This window comes from Ptychodera flava, chromosome 13 (genome assembly GCF_041260155.1).
Source record: "Ptychodera flava strain L36383 chromosome 13, AS_Pfla_20210202, whole genome shotgun sequence".
In the NCBI taxonomy this organism is placed as follows: domain Eukaryota; kingdom Metazoa; phylum Hemichordata; class Enteropneusta; family Ptychoderidae; genus Ptychodera; species Ptychodera flava.
The window spans coordinates 4,624,337-4,646,541 of NC_091940.1; the positions used below are offsets into that span (position 1 = coordinate 4,624,337).

Here is a 22,205-nt window from a genome sequence, read left to right on the forward strand (position 1 = left end):
CAGTTCATAAGTGAAATGTTTACCATCTCTGATGATTAAATCATATAAGGGCAACTTTCCTGAAGCCCTAACTTCGTACATATTCTGTACCGTATACATGTATTATTCTGTATAGGCTATCAAAAAGAAACTGCTCAAAATAGTTTGTCATGATAGGTTGGTCAAATTAATTGAGATTGACAGCGTCCACAGATGTAACTTACCCTTGCTTGCTTTGAGCATTAAACCGATCAAACACATCGGATAACAGATGCAACACAGTGATAAAACTTCGCTTAAGACAGTCAAAGAACAAATACATGTGAAGGAAAAAAACATATTTTTCGAAAACCAATGGCAATGCTAAGACAAGACCGAGGTACCAAAGGTTGGTAGTAGAAATATTTTATTGACAATATATATCATAGTCATACATATAAAAATTAAATAGCAATAGCAACAAGAAACCAGTGCTGACTCGGAGACCGAGACTCCTTCATCCCCGTCCCCACTCCTGGGGACGGTCATTTACGCTTTCCCCTACGTTTTTTATCACAACGCCCCAGATTTTACGATGTATAACACAGAGAAGTATCCTTGCATTTAAGCGGTTATACTTTTTACAGCTAAAAGATATAAAAGTCCCGGTTAAGATGATAAAGGCATGATAAATGCTCCTACTACATCCAGTGGCTGAACTTAGTTCTTAGGAGGTGCTTCTTGTCCAACACTCTAACTTTATGGTACATCATCTTCCGCAATGTCAGTATTAAGTTCCACATAAACACGCCTCCTCCTTATTTTTTGACACAATCGATATATACAAATGAAAATTAACGCCGCCATGTGACTCAAACCACACCAACAACGTCGCTTACGTTTGGCCAAGTCTGCCGCTCTCTTCCTGGGCAAATCTCTCACCAATTTTTGCCAAAATTTCTCCCTATCTCTGTCGGTGCCCTCTCGCGGCCATTCGATGTACGTGATGGTGTTCAGGATCGACTGCAAACTGGCTCTTACGTTTGCCATTCTGGTGATGTCATCAAACATTATAGGAATGAGTTTTTGTCGAAGACTTATCATTTCTGTGTGAGCCAAGGCAAGTTCATAGTCACACCAGTCACTCTCAACAAATGATGGAGATAGAACCAGAATAGTTCGCCGACTTTCCCTGATAGCTGTCACGATATTCTCAACGATAGCTAGAATAGATAAGATATATTCGGAAAATTGAATTAGATTTTCGCGCACATAATTACTTATAAGCATAGGATTCCTTGTGTCAGTTTCTATTTACTTTGATAAGGCGCACCTATATAAATAATTATGAAAGAACAGAGAAGTTGCCCTCGGCCAATAGTAGAAATACGCTGTACATTTATCGATCAGCGGGCCAGTTTTAACGCTAGCTAGAGAAAGGAAATCACTAATGTATTGTGGTATATTTCAAATAGGCCTATGCATGAAACTTATTCTGCCCCGTGGGAAAAAATGCAATGTGCAGCCTCCTATGTACCGCCCTGGGAACTAAAGATACATGTATACTAATTGATATTCTCCATATTCGAGGATTCCAAATTTTTTCCGTGGTGGATTGGGCACTTTTTTTAGATTGTCAGGGGGTACTTGAAAAAAATCAGATAAAATTTTCTCGGTTCTCCCTTCCAGAGGCATGTGTGAACGCAGCGTTAAGGATAGCATAAGGAAATGAATATTGCACGAACGGGCTTTAGTGAGAGTCTTTGTGGTAAAACGTCCACAGAATTGTATATGACTACTGACGTCAACAAACTCCTAGAAATACAGCAGAAATTATCATGGAACGTCAGTGCTGTGGTGAGACTAATTCTGGCGACAGCCTACCTTCTCCTATGATGAAATCTCTGTGATGAACACAAAGTTGAAAACCGTATTTCTTTTCCAGCGTTGGAAGTAATTCCTTGTAAACGAATACCTCATCTTCAGTGTTACCTCTGACGGAGACGAATGCATCGTAACGTCTGCCATCTGGATTTCAAACACACAAGACACTGATATTTATCGATAGAAGTCAGAGCAGTGATACATGCTTTACACTGAAATACACACGTAATGTATTAAAGTTGAAATGTGTGTAAGTGATGACGGCCTGCCCGATTTCATTTAAACTTGGTTCGATAGCAATTTGTTATGGCATTCATTAATACACCACTTTGCTTTGCGATCCGATACGATCACGATCACAATCAGACATCGATTCAAAGTAATGAATTTCAAACTGTTTTCGTGTCCAAAGTAATCATTCAGACTAGATATTTTTACTTTCACAAATTGTTTGTGCATTTCTTCTTGTATCAGTCAGTCTGTCGTTGGTCATTGATCAGTCTATGCCGTCAGTGAGACGTCGCGTTGAGTAACTCAGTAAATTGTAAGGGAATATTATCTCAGGATAATAACCGCTTACATTCGCGCTACCTATACGGTCCCATAAGAAACCTTATAGTTTATAGTCTAGTTTTCCTGTCTCATTTTTGCATCCTTGTATTGTATAGTCTCATTTACCAATGGCTTCACCGAAAGGTTTATATTTTGGGTGGGGCTTAATGAAAGACGTTGGTCGAACGGTTCAGTCTTAGAACCCGAACGGTTCAGACGCCGTTTATTTTGATGACATTTTGAGATAATTACCGATCACTTCTTGTTGTCGTAAACGAAGGGCGATGGCATGTATGTACCATATATTTTATGAAAACCGACGCTGAGAGCGTTATCTAAATGTAAAACAAGACATAGGTCAGTCCTCAGTAAACACATTTACTATGGTTATTTATAGCTTTTAGTGATTTAAAATGTGACACAAAACTGATGAATACTTATGTCTTACCATCGTCTTCATATGGTCGAAGCTTATTTGCAATTATAGTCTGTATTTCCCGTTTGTACCTGTATCCGACATACGGTCCCAGGACACATAGAGCTACCATGAAAACAGCCAGAACCGACAATACGCCTTTCGCTCCTTTTGATATGCCTCCTGTGATATCTATACGGGAAAACTCTGAATTATTTTCTGACAAGATGTGAATTCTACAGCCAGTGTCCAATCCAGTTTTGTTTATTTAACTATCTCCACGATTAGTTCATGAAAAGTATCTAATTTTAGTCGATAGTTTTGGTGAAGTCGCAAAGAAGGTATCAACGTATAGTATTAGTATCGCTCTGTTCTAGTTACGGTATGAATATACTGTCCATTGTGTAAATTTGACAGGACAGACGATTTGGATTTGTTATGTCATGCTTGTTTGATAGACGACATGGCTCTTTTCAACTCAAATTAAAGGGAGGCAGTCGTCGGAACTGCGCATGTGCGACTTTCTTGTTCACAAACAATATATTTAAGTAGATGCATCGAGTCAACATAGCTGCAATATCTAAAGTTTACGATTTTAATTATTAACAAACATGTTTTAACTTTCATCAATCGCCAACTTACCCTAGATATATACAGAGTCTACATCGGTCGTAGGGGTCCCTGGCAAGCTTTGAGCAGAGTTCCGACGACTGCCTCCCTTTAAGTTTTTCAATCTCAAGTTGAGGGAAGTTTAAGTTGCAATTATTTGAATCACATAACAGTTGCAGTTTACGGTAATACTAGTTACAAAGTTGAGCAAAACAACGATTACCTCTCACTGTGACTTGAAATTCACACACGGCAACATTCCCTCCTTCATCTTCCGCCCTGTATGTCACTGTATGTCCTCCGTACCCGAATGCCTGGCCGGGTTCAAAATTTGACGTTAGAGACAAATCTTTCGAATTATCAGAAACGGTTGGTTCCTTCCAGGTAACTCTATTTACTTTCTTGTCATTTGCTGAAATGACTATGTTTTCGGGACAATCTACGATTACTGGTGACTGGATATCTGAAAAACAAGGATACGAAAATTTTCTCAGTTGAATATACGCTTATACTTGATATCATTTCCAAAGGACAAAAGATTCCCATAATGCAACAGACAGATGTCCTCATATTTGTGTGTATACGTAAATATGAATAAGTAGATTTGCTCTTGTATTGCGGCAAATAGCAGATACACGGATGGCAAGCGAATTAAATTCTGTTTGACAAAATTGAATTAGATGAATCATGGAGGGATCATTTCCTTTGAAATTGAGACCTGCAGTTCTTACCTCTTGAACACTCGGTACCGTTCCATCCGGGATAACATATGCAGCCTTCATATCTGTCGCAGGAGATACTGTTTTCACAATTGCACAGCACTTCACAGGTACGCCCCCATCTGTTAGTTTCACATCCTTGATACACAAAATAACTGACAATTAAAACTAGGGACTCGAGTGTAAATGTAGAACAATGTCGGGAACAAAACGCCGGACAAGTTTCTTCCTTTCCGTCAATCCTAGCTGTAACAAGCGTTGCAGAGCATATCAACAAGGTAACATTAAGTTCTTTTTTGAAAAAAATATGAACTTTAATCCTGAGGGAATGAGTTAACAAATAAATATCAAACAATATTTTTCAGTATGCCCTTCAGCTGCATGACTTTCATATATCAGAAATATATAACAATTTCCGTCTTTCAAGCAGTGCGTCCCGCATTATAATTCATCATATTCTTCAACATTTTGAAAGTGTAAAATGTGTAATTAAAGAAAGTGAAAAATCACACACTTACAGCAACTCTAACTTTCGGATTTTTCACCATGTCTATGTATGTTCAGTGAATCATTACAGTTTCTTGATCTACTTCTCAAAGAGTTTGAAACACCAGAAATTTGACATATGACTATGAAATGTCAGACACAGAGACACAGGGAGAAACAAAGGGACACAGACAGACAAACAAACAGACAGACAGAGAAGATAGATAGATAGATAGATAGATAGATAGATAGATAGATAGATAGATAGATAGATAGATAGATAGATAGATAGATAGGGGACTGGTCAGTTTCTTCAGCCGGGGGGTGGATTATTTTTTGCCGACGTCAAAAAATGGCTGAACCCCCATCCCAATTTTCGAAAACAGAGTGACCCCCCCCCCTGCGCGCGACATAGGTAAAACAAAAGGTGGAATATAAATTGAAAAATTCAGTGTGTGTGTGTATATATATATATATATTAATATATATATATATATATATATATATATATATATATATATATATATATATATATATATATATATAAAATTTTTGGGGTATATTTTAAACATTCAGTCATTTTGTTTTAATGAAATTGTTGTCATGTCAGTTGTAAGATAGGAACTTAAAAGCGTCAATTCTAAAGTTTGAATACAGTATTTTGAATGAGCTGTGAATGTATGTAGTCCACTCTTTTTATGCATAACCAGATGTCCAGAACTGTTGTAGGAAAAATTTTATTGTGAAATGTTAGTGCATGTTGCTTTTAATACTGGATTCTCATAGAGGAAACAGATTATCAGGAACTTGTCATGCTTTTCATATGAACTGCAGATTGCATAATGATTAGTACCCCTTTTCCTGCCAAGTCCATATTTCACCATCAGGTTAAAATTAATGAAACACAACATATTCCATATGGTGTATTTTAACATAATATTGAACATTTGAAGGCTGTTGAAAACATAAATACTGTAAAATTGATTTTTATGGACTAAAAATGCTATAACAGACCAAGCCAAGTGGGTGAATCCATCATGTTTTGGTTCAGTACCGCTTTTTACTGACTTCTCTGATGGGGAAGTGATACTGTCTGGTAGGAAAAGGGTTAAACTTTGCAAAACAGACTTTCAATTTACAGACATCAAGATATTTCTGACATATATCTCTGATATATTAATTTACTGCGCCCGAAGGGCACGCCGAAAAATATTAAACATCCAGATATCTCTTATATATATTTCTGATATATGAAAGTCATGCAGCTGAAGGGCATACTGAAAAATATTGTTTGATATTTTAAAGAAATGCGCCCGAAAAATGTTAAACATACAGATATCTCAGATATATATATATGTCTGATATATTAAAGTTTTGCACTAGGACGGGGCTCTGAAAAATATGTCTTATTATTATTAAAGTTACGCGCCCGAAGGGCTCGCCGAATCCACCGACCCCCAGGCCGAAGAAACTGACCAGTCCCTAGATAGATAGATAGATAGATATTAGGTAGGTAGATAGATAGACCAGTTAGAGCTCAGTGAATCAATCTAATAATATGTCGTCTGAATGTTTTAGATAGGGGGCCTCAAAAGGTTTTCTGATCAACATTAGGGAGCTCCAAAAATGTGTTATGGGGAATTGCGAAAAACTGACAAAACATTTTCTTCTGCTACACCCCCCCCCCCCCCGCTGCTCGTTCCCTGACTGTGTTGCTGTCACCGTTTAGATAACGTTTACAACAAAAGAATAAGAAAGCGTTCATTGATGAAAGAATACATATTTACACAAGAGGGACATACCATTCATGAAAACGATAGTCGTGGCGTTGTATATCCGACCTCGTTGTACATCCAATACTTCACAGTCATAGGAACCAGCATTGCTATCAACTGCTTCACGTATGGTCAGAGACGATTGTCCAGTGCTACATACAGGTAGGCCAAACGAAGACAGGCAAACATAAGCAACAAAATATAAAGATTAGCAGGGTTTATCTTTGCTGAATGAAACATGTTCATTTCTTGGACATTAAAGAAATCCTCGAGAATAATACTGATTTTTATCATTGTTTTAAATTGTAATTTGAAACGTCAGGGTATATAATTAAAAACAGAATTAGTATTACTAATTCTGTTTTTAATTATATACCCTGACGTATAAACCTGCCATTCGCCCGTGTTTTTATGCAAACGGATTGGCCATTTAATGTAGGTCCTGCCGTACAGTTTTCCTTTGCCTAAAAGCTGAAATATTTACAGAGTATGATTGAGGACACTCCCTGTTTTAGTGTCTCCGCAGGACTATCGACAATTTGTATAGCGAAAATAGCGTCCTTTACCCAGAATCAAAGTGAATATCAAAAGTACTATTCTCTTCTACAAGAGATCCATTATGATACCACTTCACACTGCTTTGCTCAATTATGTCGAAATTGTAGTGAGCGCACCATAATTTTCCATAACCACCATATAACAAATTCATCACGGCTGGGGATATTTCCACATACTCATACGCTGTAATAGAAACATATTCTGGTTACTGTCATTTAGAAAAGAATCCTTTGAGGCAATGCCTTTACCCTTTCTTGCTTAGAAATTGTGTATTTCGCAAGTAATCAATACAGATTTTGGTAATTAGCCAGTGACTGTGTCCAGCTAAGAGTTGGTTTACGATGGACACCCCTTTCAATATCCCATGCACTGGCATTCCCTCTCTCACTGCGCCACGACGACCCTTTACATTCCTGGTGCGCCCTATTTAATTCGTTGTCCTTTGACATCTCGAGAACTGTTACGGTGCATAAATAATGCTAACTATCCGAAACACAGAGAGAACGAGCGCAATTCACGGCAAGAAACAAATGACGCAATTGGGAGCCAGGAACTAAAAAAAATTGGTTGTTCACAGAGGCTTGAAAATTCCAGAGAACCATGAGAGGTAGACAGGAACATCGTCGCTCGAGGGCGCTCTCTATTCTCCCCCTCTCGATGGATCTTCCCGTCTACATCATGAAGGGGATCCAACTTTTCACTCTGAATGAGGCAGAAAATACTTCTTTCATAAACCAATTTTCTGAGGTCAATCTAATGAAACGGTTGCATTTTAATGACTAATAATCATAATTATGCAATAATGAAGCATCACAACATCCCTACATAGGTCACTATTATCATTGACAAAAGTTTGTGCTCGTGAGCATTAACATTGACTGTGAAGGTGCAGGCTCGAGAATAGACAGCAACGGTTGACAATCTTGGGAATTATAAAAGTAGACAAAGACTGTGAAGAAGGACGTTCAGGCATATTAATCAATCTAACAGATATAGCTAGGTTTGTGTTTGCTGCGGATCCGTAGCCCTACCAATCCCTTTGCTGGTTGTGTTGGGGGAGTCAACACAACCAGCAAAGGGAGTGGTAGGGCTACGGATCCGCAGCAAGGTTTGTGTCGGAAAAAATCATATTTGCCCCACAGACTAAATAATAGCACATTGATATATCTTGGTGGAATTCCATTTCTACATTTATTGTACACCAATGTACATCTAATCACAATATTCTAGTAAGGCATATTTATATCAGTTGAAAAACATATAAATGCACTGAAATAGTTAGGTTTGTATGGAAATGTATTGTTTATAGTTTGCTTCGTAAAACTGCAATGTAGTGATGTGACACGTTTGGGTGAAAGTCCAAAATCAAAACGCTCTTTCAGTAACCCTATACTAGTCACACTGTCTTCACAAATATGTGTGTATAGCCTTTGTCAGCATCCATTATGTGTTTATGTATGAATAGACCCCTAATAAGTATTAAAATGCTGTCTCTTGTTTTACATTGGGGTTTCCAAAAACTTCTTCGGCGTGGTGTTCTGAAAATTTTAGTTAACATTGTCTGATGGTCGCTAGAAAAAAATGACGAAATATTTTCTCTGCAGGCTTCCCTGCCATTAAAGTGGCACTCCCACTTGGTAACATTTTATAAAAAACATTTTTTTAATACCAACGGTCGATATTTGACATGGCAACTGCGCGCGGATCGCGAGATATCGATAAAAACATGTCCTCAAAAAAGTAAAAGTTGGAATTCCGGTGGCCCACCTAAATTCAGCTTCCGAACATCGAACGTTCGGCACTGGGGCCATTGTCAAACTAAGCTATGGAGTACGAGTCTACGCTGACGCTGCTGTACGCCACAGTACCCCTCGCGTCGGTGATCCGTCATGTCCCTTGGGAGAAAGCCGAGTCTCAGTGACTTGGCAAAAAAAACCGAAAAAACAAAGTTTGCTGATTCCTAACTAATTTGGGATAATTGGATTTTCATATTTTGCAAATTTCTCAAACATGTTAGGTGTCATATAGCTGAATGTTGCAATGTCGCAATTTACTCATAAAAACAAGTGTGTAATATATGAAAAGAAAAGCAGATGAGATAACATTTGTAGATTAAATCGACATTACTTCACTATCCAATTATCCCAAATTAGTTCCTATCGTGTTTGAAATATTTTGAAAGTATTGTGTGACCTTGAATTCATAACATGTTTGGCGTTTTTATCTGGAAAGCCAAAAATGCGGTCTCAAGGTGAAGGTGTAATCTGTAAGGGCATGTTAGATGACGTCACCAACAATACAGACGTACAGACCATCCTTCTATAAACCAAGGAGGTCGGGAAAAAATCAAAACAAACGTCGGAACGATGTAGTCGGTATGGTGTTAGTAGAGACAGTATACAATCTCTCATGTCAAAGAAGAGAGCTAATCTTTGGATGGCTATCAGTCATTTCCGATGGATCATCGAAATAATTATTGATGGCTATGCAAACACACAAAACATAAATAATAAAAAGAGAAATGAAGATAAAAAGAATGGTTCAGTCAGACTTACGTAGCCCTAAAAAGACGAAACGTCTTAAAATCATCGATCCCTACATTACAACGCTATTTTGCTCATTTGAATCCTGAGAAAGTTTTAACGTAAAAGAAGACTGCCTAAATGACAGTGCATATATCGATTAAATTGATATCGGAAAAAGTGATGCGATGATGTGATTTTGTCTGCCCCCCCCCCCCCGGTAAGCTCTTTATCTTTTCTCCAATATACGTTGTCGTTCTTGTTACTCAAAGTACAACACTTCTCTTCTTTATTGGCATTTTATTGGTATGAAGGTATAGCAGCTCCACACAGTGAGTATTCTGATTTCAGCGATAAAATACGGTGACTCTCTTGGGTTGTGTATTAGACTTTTTTTTGTCTACTACTGGGGCAATGTTTTGTCGAAGAGATCAGATTAAGTAAAATAGACGGCGCACCAACGCGGTTCTTGAATTGATGCAAGCGATGGCTATAAACATCTCTGTTGTTTAGCCCATTTACCAACAAATGTAATTATTTAAGCGTGAACATTACCCAACTTCTGGATGAAACAGAATTATTTTTCCCCCAGGGATCAATTTTTTTATCCGGGCATTTTTATGGCTTACCAATATCACAAGCCGGTCCTTTCCAACCAGGATCGCATTTGCAAGCACCATTGAACGCATGGCAAGTCTTTGGATGTTGGCAAATACAATCTTTATCACACTTGGCTCCGTATTTTCCTGCTTTGCAACCTGTATGAAAATGTAGGGCTGATTTAGACTGCGAGATTTGGATATATGAGATTCATATTCTACGAACCATCATGAACTCCAATGACACATAAGTATTGGAGCCATTGGACAGACTGAACAACAAAGATCTCTTTAGCAAATTACCCATAAGTCATTTCGTGCTCATCATATAATTCTCACACGGATTACCACCACATGAAGTACTTTCCCCTCGAAAGAATGCCCTTTATGGACTTGAACTTGCGAACACTGAAAATGTTGTTCCATTGCAAAGAAAAAACTTGTAATTCCAATATACACGTGTCAATGGATAAAATTTCAAGGCACAATGTAGAAGATACTTAGTGATATCCCCATCGGATCAATGAGACAGCAATCTTGCTAATCAGTGCTAACATCTCAGTACTATCTGAAGATAATAAAAAAAGCTTCAAATTCCGGTCACCAACAATAGTTCGGTTCTCTTCAAAAGTGGTCAGAAAGACACATATACGTGCAATAATGGTGATTGGTCGCTGTCATAAATGCTTTGACTTCCTTATTTAGGAAAACGTCTTCTCACCTTGAGGGACAATTTCGAGTTTCCCGCTGCCCAAGGTCCTGTTTGTTAACTTATCGATAAATCGAATTGATCCTTCATTTACAGTATTCGTTAGATTCATGATTGTCAATACCACAATGAACGCACCAGGTTCAGTATCCAGCACCATCCTGCTATCAACGTATGGATTCCCATACAAAGCGCTGTCATTCTGAAATTCACAAGCAATCGTCAGCTTGCCTGCCCCATTTCCACCGCTTGCTCCGCTATGCTAACGAAAGAGTCGGGTATGGGTCTAGGCTATTGTGAGCATGCCCGTCATTGGTCAATAGTATCAAACACGGTGATTTAATAAAGTCAGATTTCGTTTGCCAAACAAAAAAGCTTTGACGAAGTTGAACGGATAACACTTATCAAATCTTGTCTAGGAATTTTTGAGTAAAATGGCGGCCAATACCTGACCCTTTTCGTTTGCATAGCGCAGCAGCGGTAGAAATTAGCCAAGGAGCAAGAATACACAAGCAAATGATGAGTCGTAGTCAAGCAGCACACACATACATGCTGCTGTGTGTACATACGTACATGTAGGCCTATACACATACAGACTTACAGAGATAGTGGACAGGTATTTATTTAAAAAATTGATATCAAGCTTATCAGTTCAGATCAGTGAACATGGAATGTTTGTAGGATGATTGAAAAACCACATGTTTTTTATAGTTTTCATAGGTGATGTGATACAAATTATGTACATTCATCAGGAGAAGATTATTTCTTGTATTGAAGAGTATAGTGTTGACACAATAGTGGGATTACCTTCAGAAATAGTTGCACCGATACATCTGCCGCAGCATCTGCTTCAAACCTCGTAGTTTCACGATATTCTACGCCCCCTTTAGCTGAGGCTGAGAAATAAACTGTAGCCATGCCTGTAAAGTTTTAATTTTGGTGTTCAGACAGTATTCATTGGTTCTCAGATTGTATGCCCCCCCCCCCGATCAATGTTGTGTCACTGCGTGTCAAGGCAAAGTCGTTTGTGTTCCGCCATAGGAACTGTTCAACAGAGTAAGTATGCGTGTAATATCACGTACGATACAGTCCTCTGATTTGTGCAATTCTCTGTGTCGATACGACACTCGGTGTCGTTATTCACTGCAGTTTAAACCAAGTTGTAACTTGTTTATTCACTATAGGTGAGTGTAAACCAATTGTATGCTATTCAATGGCATGTGTACCAGGAGCCTTCAACATTTCATTGGCAAGGTAATTTTGATGTGTGCTATTGTCAAAAAACTTCAATCCGAAAATTTCGCTCGTCAATGGCGGACCTTATCTTTCTTCCGCCGAAAAGTGAATTACATTTCAATTTTTAGAAGTTTAATGACACACTTCACTGAACAAAACAAAATGTGGAAGATGTCATTTAATGGCGCAACCGTTTTCGGTTCTTTATGCTCACTAAAGACCTCTTTACTTATTCAGTAGTTACGTGACCATGGATTCAAGTTGCTGACAGTTTGCTTTCTCCAACTAATAACAGACATTTACAGAGAAGAGTTTCCTCTATGATAAGCAGCCGAATACTTACACTTGCCATTATCGGTATCTGCCGTGAATTCAGATGCCAATCGCTCACCATATTTATCAAAGGGCATAAAATAACTTGTGGCGGATTTGTCGATCTGTATACCATAAAGCTCTTTTACTATTCCATCATAAAATAATCTCTGGGGCAAAAGAAACAATGCAAAGCTAAAGTGAGCGAAGTTTGTAACAGATAGATGTGTTGTTATCAGGTAAATGCCGTATTATCAATGTGGGAATCATACGACTTCGATAATAGACAGAGGCGAACATTTTCTGGTTTGAGTTTTATACTTGAAAATAAATAATACCATTAACCTTTGAAAACAACAACTTTACTCATATGAAAATATTATTCTGCTTCCAAGGAGGACAGGGTCTCAATTGTCATCAATAACTTCTTGAAGGAAACATTTACATCTTCGGACCAAAATTTTACAAATAAAGCCAATGAAGAACAATAAAGCTATAGTACAATTCAACATCATCTTAGGGCGTATGTTTGTAATTATTCACCATGTGTTTAGAGGAACCCTCAGGCAAGTGCTAATATCATAAGGAGAATTTAGCCTAATATCCCATAATAATGTGCCTTTGATGTTCTGTAACAACACCCCTTTTTACAAATTTATGCATTCCAAATTTGAATGAGGTGCTACGTCGAAATATTTCAACAATTTTATTTTAATTCTTACCCATTTATTTCCATCATTTTCTGAACGACTTTTCAGAGCACACGATTCATTGTAGTACGGAGGCCAGGTTTCCACGTCATCCAGAAGAATCGTTAAATTGATGAAACAGCTGATGACGTCATCCTGTAAATGATTATCAAATAGCGTTGATAGTCAGGCATACCTTTATTATTTTTTACATTTCTAGTAATCATTTTGCCGCGTCGTAAAAGTAATTTTCAAAAATGGGTTATCAAAATCATTCCACAACTTGTTAGAACTTCGCATAGTTGATGTGGTAAACTGAGGGGTGCTTTCAAGTTTGAATTAAAATTTTGGAGTCGACGAAAAGTGCAAGATATACAGTTGTTAATTTTGCCAGGGCATTTTAATTGTTTTAACTCCTATTTTATTGTGCAGTACTGTATATGCTGTAGATTGTTTCATTTTATAGCGATATCTTCAATGAACCTTTTAGTGAAATGTTTCCTCATTATGTCCACTTTGGTCAAAATCTTTCTTTTTAAGACAACAGTCGTCTGACTGCTTTGAAATTTGATTGCAATTCCAAACAGGCTTCACCACAGATATATGTTTAAGCAAATAGCAAAATAAGTGATATTTTAGGGTCTGAGAATATCTTCGTTGTTTTTTATCAAAAGACTTTATTTCAGAGACCACAGAACCTATCATTTTGAATTTCCTATGCTGGTGTCTCGAAATGATCTCACTAAAAGTTATTTAAATTATTGAAATATGTAAAATTGTATTAATTCATCGCATTGTCTTATGTCTGATAATTTTCAATATATTGAGTATGATCGCATAAGAAATTTAAACCTTAACCCCTAGTATAGCCTAGGTACTGTAAAAAACCCAATGCAACTGCATTATCATACTTATGATATCCTTATCAGTCATATATTTATCAATTTACTGTAATCAAAACGGGGGTACAGTATTATTGGCTCTATTTTACTTGAAACTCGCCAGAAAATATGAAAACGAAACACACTAAGTTCGATCAGTCTAAAATCTTCAAGTGGTTTTCAATGATAAACCCAGTGGCAATGCACAAGTTATGTTTATCTGTGTACTGCTTTTTTGTATAGAAAAATCCATGAAAGGGTATAATTGGTGTTTTATAGCCAGAGACTACTACTGTAATTCGTCTCTATTCCTCCTGTACATTGCTTATTGCTGCATGTAATTCAGAAGGGCAACGTCGATAAAGACGGCTACCAGAATCAAGGAGTCAGAGAAGAGTTTATTATTACATTGATTGATGCGTATTGTTGAATTGTTAACCTTGTTAGGGGCAACATCAAAAGTTCAACATAATAAATCTAACTTAATTGCTTAAGTTGGCCTCAGACCCCCCCCCACCCCCCCACCCCCCTTCTAACTTAACTGACCTAAAATTGAAAAACATTGCGGACTCATACCCTGTACTAATTCTTTCAAACGACGTACCAATGTACCATTGAATTAAATAAAAATTGAAAACCATTATAAAGTAACAAAAATACGGGTGACTGGATCGGTTTTAGCGTACAAAAAACAGCCTTGAAATCGTAAAATTTGCCAAAAAGACGTTAAATCGTTTTTGACTGCACAGAAATTAATTTGGCCAAAAACCCCCCACCCCCAAACTTAAGCAATTAAGTTTTTTTTCAAACATCGATCTTTTGACGTCGCCCCTTAGCAAAGGAAAATACGTACAAATCAGATTAGAGTTACATATTTGTCTAATAATTGGATGATACAGCTAAAATCTTGAATATTAAAAAAGAGACAGGTTCAGTCGCATGCTTTGATTGTGTCATAAGCATGTGTTCTTCCATCCTTGTATGGATTGCTTACCATATCCATATAATCATATCATTTTAATGTGGTTACAAGTTTAAAGTCGTTGTACATCTGCCCAACGGACGGCAAAAAGGCAGCAATCAATTTACTTTGTACCAAGGACATATGCCATTTCAGAGGTACAATTGAAACTATAGCTGTCAGTTATAAATGATGTTTTTACGAGGGTCAGGGGGTCATAGTTCATAGTTCATATGTTTGACTTACCAGTGTGGCCTCAATCTGCAGTTCATAACGTGCATCGATGTTGTAATCCAAAAGTCCAATTACGAAGACAACCCCTGACGTATTAACGTCGAATCTGTGAAACTATCATACCAGGTGACAGGGGAAATGGTAGATCAGTAGAGGGAAAGAAGAAATAGCAACTCTTGATTGACAGTGAAATATAACGATAACAAATGCAGATTTTGGTCTTTTTTCATTCAAAATTGTACACCAGTACAATTCATCATACAAAAGGAAAAAACTTAAAGACTGGCCAGTTTCTTCGGTCGGGGACGGTGGGTCTATGAGGTCACCCTGGTTTTGATTTTGGTGAGGGGGTCACCATGTTTTGGAAATGTTCAATTCAATAGAGGTTCAGCGTGTTTTTGAATTTAGCCACGGGCTCATAATTGCACAAAATGCATTATACCAGCCAAGAATTGCAATATTCCATTGCAATTTTCGACTCATCCTTACTTTTGATATAGCAGAGATATATATCAAAGATACCTGGGTGTCCACAGATTGAACGACCTTTTTACAAAGTGTGCTCATTATCATGAAATCTGTAATTTATATACAAAGCATGACAAAAACCTGATCCTTGAAAGTAACATGTACCCTGTATTCGAAAGTTGGAATGGGGTGTCAGCCTGTTTTGTGTTTTTCGCAAGGGGGTCGGCCACTTTTTGATGCCCGCAAAAATAATTCACCCGGCCGAAGAAACTGATCGGTCCCTTACAATAACCATGAAACTATTATCCTTTCAATACCGCTGTTCGCAAATGACGCCATTGTTCTCTCATTAATATGCAAACTGATTATTTGTCCGCAGATTTACTTTCAATTTTTGAAAATCACTCATAGAAGAACGACGAAATACACCTGAATAGGCGACCACTATTATGTTACAATTGGGACTAGAAAAGAAAATTGAAGGCAGAGGCTGCAATGGTAGCCACGCATGCAACACTGACGAAATGTCTCTGTATTTCAAGCGTCATTGTCCGATGCTGTGTGTGTGCAACTACCTATGCTTGGTAACAAACCTTTAACCGTGAACAGCGCCATCACTTTTACTGATTAGGAAAAGGTTTTAAGTACATTTAGGCTAGAGTTCAAGATGCAATAAGGAACCCTTCTATTTTACGGGGAGGTCTCGGTGGAAAACGGGAGGGGTGAGTTTACAGAATGGTTGTGGAGGTTGGTCAATTTTTGAAATAGAATGTGTACGCTGTAACAGCTTAATATTTGTAGGGAACTATGGCAACAACAACAAAAGTGAACAAATCGTATACAGTCACAGAACCCCTCCCAGGAACTATTGCACAATAGAACTAGAATATGGTTTTATTTTGTAAAAGTTTATTCTATAAATACAAACAGGATTCTACCGATTAATTGAACTGCATCACCCATAAATAGAACTGCATCAGATTTAAAACGAACAAGAGCAGTACAACGGTATCTGGATATGACACTCTGCTACGATTAATCGGTCGATTCTGGCAAGTCATTGTAAGATTCTATTACACTGATTTCAACTGTGACTCCCGCTTGTGGCATTCTCAGGGGAAATGCGTGTCCACGGTCGAGTTAGTATGGAAACTGTGGGGATTCTGCTTGTATGTCATCACTGTCCATAAAAAAGATTGATGTGCCTCGTCCTACACCTATCTAATAATACCAGAGAAAAGTCCCATAAATTAGTTATCTTGAAATTTGTAGAACGAGCATGGATTTCATGCAATCTTGAGAGTGTCATCACTGGGTGCCAACTGCAGTTTAATACTGATGGGTAATCTGTCCCACAGCTTCTTGGCGAGTCCAGTGTACAGTATCGTACAGTATCGTAAAACATATTAACATTTTTAATATATAATCTCACCGACCCCATATCTGCCCGTAAAAATAAAGGCTCCTTCAAAACTGTCGACAAAACCTTTCGTGTCTCTCATTTTTTTGTTTCCCGTCACCAATCGTGAAGGACGCAATGTTTACATAAATAATTTCAGTAAACTAAACGATAGATAAGGATGTCTTACTTCATCTCCCGTCAATATTCTGATATCCGTTATCTCGACGTTATCTCCGTAAGGCAGGGAGAAAACTTCCGCTCCGACTGGGATATCCTACATAACAGAGATTACAAAATAATGGCATGTGACTTAATCAAAACGGACCCGATTTAGCCCACGATATGTCGGTCTTGTCTGTAATGCTAAAAAGTGTGATCATGTCCAACCCCTTTTGCAAAAATTACACTGGCTGCCTATTAGTTCTCGTATCCACTACAAAGTTGTATCTACTCGCTTCAATTCAGTTATGGGTACAGGACCGCAATATCTCTCTGAACTTCTACATCAATACAATCCAAAAAGACAACTGCGGTCTTCAAGTTTCTCAGATTCTCGACTTCTCAGTATTCCAAGAGTTTCCACAAAGACTTTTGGCGAGAGATCTTTCTCTAGCTCTTAAATATATTGACCATGCATTACGGAACAAACTTCCTTCTGACCTTCGCCACTCCAACTCCGCCCTTTTCCTTCCGCCGTTCACTCAAGACTTTTCTCTTTAAACAATAGTTTAAACTTTCCGTCAGTCCCAGTGTTTCAGCATTTCCTCTGATAGAGTGTACTTTGTCATTTTTGCGCCTCAAGCTCTCTTCTCAGAGATTAGGAGCATTGCAAGTGTACTTTATATTATTATTATTATTATTATTATTATTATTATTATTATTATTATTCAATGGCCGTCGATTCAAAATGATTTGAATGACTTCATGGACCACAGTGGAAATAAGTCTTCGGACTTTTCTGTGCTATCCATGCACAAATAACTGCGTTGTCTCCTTTGGTGTTGTAAATTGTTACATTCTGTACTATTTTTTTATTAATTTGGTTATTTGTGCTAAATAAATAAATAAAAATAAAAAATAAAAAAAAATAAAATTCCAGTAGGCTTTATGACAGTAAGATGCCAAGGTATGACACAGTGTCCTGTCCTTTATAGGTGGGGACACAGGTGCATAGACTGTTTAGTGTACAGTAAGGCCAGTAAGAAGAATTAAATTATTCCTTGGAATTGCCGCTTCTACTTCAGCAAAATTTGATTTTTTTAAACAAAATTGCGGCAAACATATCCTTCATCATTGCAGTTATTTTTGCGCTGTGGACATCTTACTACAGGAGAACCAATGTACCACTGGCTGTTTCTATTGGGAGGACAAGATAATCTACTTGATGATGACTAAGTAACTTTACTTAGATCACAGTCAAGTATGTTAGACCACTGTGTAAAATGTGTTGGACAGAGGTGAAGAGGCTAAAACATGTTGTCAAATTAAAGTAAAATAAAACAGCGCAAATGTTAGACCCCGCCTTAAGGACGTTAAAACGAAAATACTGCAATTGTTTTACTTGTTTGGCATTTTGTTGTACATATTTTTGTAGTTGTTTTCTTCTGGTAGCATGTGCTCGGGCCTAGTGTCACTATTTCCTCTGTGTACTACACCAAGTGCCTGTGGGTGAGGGACTGTGTAAAGCATTTTTCTCGAAAGATGAAAATAGTATGACATGTCATGACATTTGTAGACTCAAATTCGAAATACTTGCCTCGCTAATAGACGTAGTATTATGCCAAAGTTCACATGCTGTGCTCGCCGTCGCCTCATTTACCAATACCATTAAAAAGGATAGAAGAATCATGTCGATGACTGCCACCATGTCGACGATATATCCTGACTAAACGATCACCTTAATTGGAACTGTCCAACAGGGTTTAATAGACAACCCAAACCGTGTGGCTGGCTGTTTGCACTCTGTGTTCAAGACATTACCTCCTTGGACCGAAAATGAAAGTAGTTATATATATATACATATATATTTACTCATACATAGAATCAAAACGGGATTTCCAATGAGTTCAATTCTGCCAACGTTCTTTACCTTTACATTGACAGTTTTTATGGAAAAGTAAACATTTGTTACATATATGCAGATATAAATCATGTTATTAGGTGTGGCATACACCGGAAAAGTCAGCACTGGACGAGAATTTCCATAGCACATTTTGGTGATTCATACAGAGATGACAGCCCGAGGTCAACAGTTTACGAATGACGAAGAGTCATAAAAAATAACGACTGTGGTTGTTGTTTGGCTTTACTTGTCGTCTTCCCATTCTATGCAATCGGTGTTTTTCACTTTGACTGGTCATCTGACAGTGAGTGAAAAAAGCGTCCAGTGTATTTTTATGAAACACTATGATCTTTCTATACATCATAGAGTTGACAAAATTGAGAAATGCCAAACCACACAACAACCCGGAGGAGGGTACTGTTATTTATGACCTTTGATCTTTCAACCCACACAGTCTTCCGTTCCTCTGTAAAACAAGATATTGGGTTTTGTGTGTTGATGACTTCACCCAGATCAATTAAACTGTTCGTCACATACTATAACTACGCCAGCCAACGCAAAATATTGGACAGCAGATAGAAACTGTTAAAAGCTCTAAGTATCAGCCCTCAACAGCAACTCGATAAATGATATCAAAACCAGATCTTCAGTTTTTGTGTTTGGTTCATTGACCTACACCTTCCTGGTTGTTTGCATCAGGTTTACAATGGCGTCTCTCGCTGCGATACATGCAAGCCTGTCACACATATGGTCGGACGTGAAGTTCGTCAAATCATGATCGTGAGACAGGTCACAGACGGTATATATATATATATATATATATATATATATATATATATATATATATATATATATATATATATATATATATATATATATATATATATAGATAGATAGATAGATAGATAGATAGATAGATAGATAGTAGATAGATAGATAGATAGATAGATAGATAGATAGATAGATAGATATACTCTGCATTTTAGTGTGTTAAAGTAGAAGCCGTTCAGAACCTGTTGCGACGCTCGAGACGACGTTGACCGAGACAGACGCCTAAGTACTAGACTAGTGTGAGACATAGAAGTTTATATATATATATATATATATATATATATATATATATATATATATATATATATATATATATATATATATATATAATAGTGTCGACATATTCAAAGTTTTACTCGCTTTGCAAAGATGACCAGCTACACATTGAGAACACTAATATTCTCAAACAAAAGCGTACTTTCATTTTGTGCCATGAGTAGATGGCCGGATGTGGGAGCTTACAAGTATTTCCATTTTATTTTGAGATCGACTTAAAATTCGACAAAATCGGAATTGCATAACAACTTTTGGAAGGCTGGTTCCCGTGAGTGTTGGTTAAGATATTCTTTAAATTTCAATGAATGCTCCAGAGAGACATTCGCGACACTACGTGCATGTACCATGTGGTTTCTCTATCCACGCAGCAACTTACCCGTGAAGTAAATGAACGAACCAAATCGACCCGGATAACATAGTTATAGGTGTTAGTTGCAATTTTGCTCAAGTGTTACTCGACAGCCGATACATTTTAGGAGTGGACCATTTGATATCCTTGGTGGTCTGGAAGATTTTCAAAAAAATATTCCCAGCGAATGTCAATGAAAAAAATTCAGCCAGAGGGGGCCTAGAGAAAAAGATGGCTCACGAAGGTGAAAGAAAAAAATCCATCAAAAGTTACTTTCTGGAACACATTTTTTTAGTTACAGGGCGCCCTTCGGGCGCAAACTGAAGACTGTGTCAAATACACAATAGTTCTTTGGCCAAATACATTTTGGGAGCCACAAATTCATCCAGTTGCATTTTTCAATGCACCCTTTGGGCGCATAACTTTAATAATAATAAGATATATTTTTCAGAGCCCCTCCAAGCCCGAAACTTTAATTTATCAGACATATATATATCAGAGATATCTGTACGTTTAACATTTTTATGCGCTCCATTCGGGCGCATTACTTTAAAATATCAAACATACTTTTCAGCATGCCCTTCAGCTACATGACTTTCATATAGCAGATGTATATATATATATATATATATATATATATAATATATATATATATAATATATATATATATATATTAAATATATCAGAGATATATGTCAGAAATATCTTGATGTCTATAAATTGAAAGTCTGTTTTGCAAAGTGTACTAATCATTATGAAATCTTCAGTTCATATGAAAAGCATGACAAGTTCCTGAGACTTTTCTATTTTCTCTATGAGAATTCAGTATTAGAAAGCAACATGCACTAAAATTTCACAATTTTTTCTTAAAACAGTTCTGGACGTCTAGTTATGCATAAAACGTGTGAAATACATTCACAGCTCATTCAAAATACTACCTTGAAACTTTAGAATTGACACTTTTAAGTTCCTATCTTACAACTGACATGACAACAATTGCATTAAAACACAGAATGACTTAATGTTTTATATATATATATATATATATATATATATATATATATATATATATATATATATATATATTAAATTTATATTCCGCCTTTTGTTTTACCCTCGCTCGTGCGCAGGGGGGGGGGTCACCCTGTTTTCGGAAGTTGGAACCCCTCCCTAAATATATGTACAAATATTGTGTTCCAACTGATTATCTAATGTGCAACATTTTACTCGGCACACAGTAGAGGACTGTACATTTGTTGTTGGGAAAAAGTATCCAAATGAGGAGTGCGAGAAAAAAAAAAGTTGCCAGTAATTAAGCTTAGAGAGTGAAAAAAAATTTGAACAGTGGATCAGGGACGAAAAAAAATGCAACCTCTCAAATCTTCCAGACCCCCCAGGATATCAAATGGTCCACCCCTTAGTAGTCTTTATGAGTTCACGCGGGATCTACAGAATGTATCTTCTACGATATTCTCTCAAATTTCCTTCGGCCGTAGTTGAGTTCCCGTGAGACAACAAAATGGCAATTGAAACCGCTGAGACCGAACATTCGAATGAAAATCCTCGTCGACGATAAATGTCAGATCCAGATTTACCAATCAAGTCCACAGAAATCCTTATGCTTTATCAATGCAAAAGGGACACTTTGAGATTTTACGCTCAGTTTAATCAAGCCGTGGGCCTATAATTATGATATTTCAGTCCATCGAGCATGCGTC

General features: G+C 37.3%; 1 protein-coding gene across 1 annotated transcript; it reads right to left on the reverse strand.

Moving 5' to 3' along the window:
* Positions 1-255: 255 nt before the first annotated feature.
* LOC139147170 (uncharacterized) lies at positions 256-18,947 on the reverse strand. Its single transcript, XM_070718088.1, has 15 exons — positions 18,726-18,947; positions 17,157-17,243; positions 15,112-15,213; positions 13,057-13,179; positions 12,366-12,504; positions 11,594-11,706; positions 10,799-10,988; positions 10,108-10,236; positions 6,965-7,139; positions 6,426-6,550; positions 4,150-4,275; positions 3,642-3,881; positions 2,843-3,001; positions 1,843-1,986; positions 256-1,181 (listed from the first exon to the last, which is right to left on the reverse strand). The coding sequence occupies exons 1-15, from the start codon at positions 18,834-18,836 to the stop codon at positions 718-720; spliced, it is 2,427 nt and encodes an 808-aa protein (XP_070574189.1). The 5' UTR covers positions 18,837-18,947; the 3' UTR covers positions 256-717.
* Between the last annotated feature and the right edge of the window lie 3,258 nt (positions 18,948-22,205).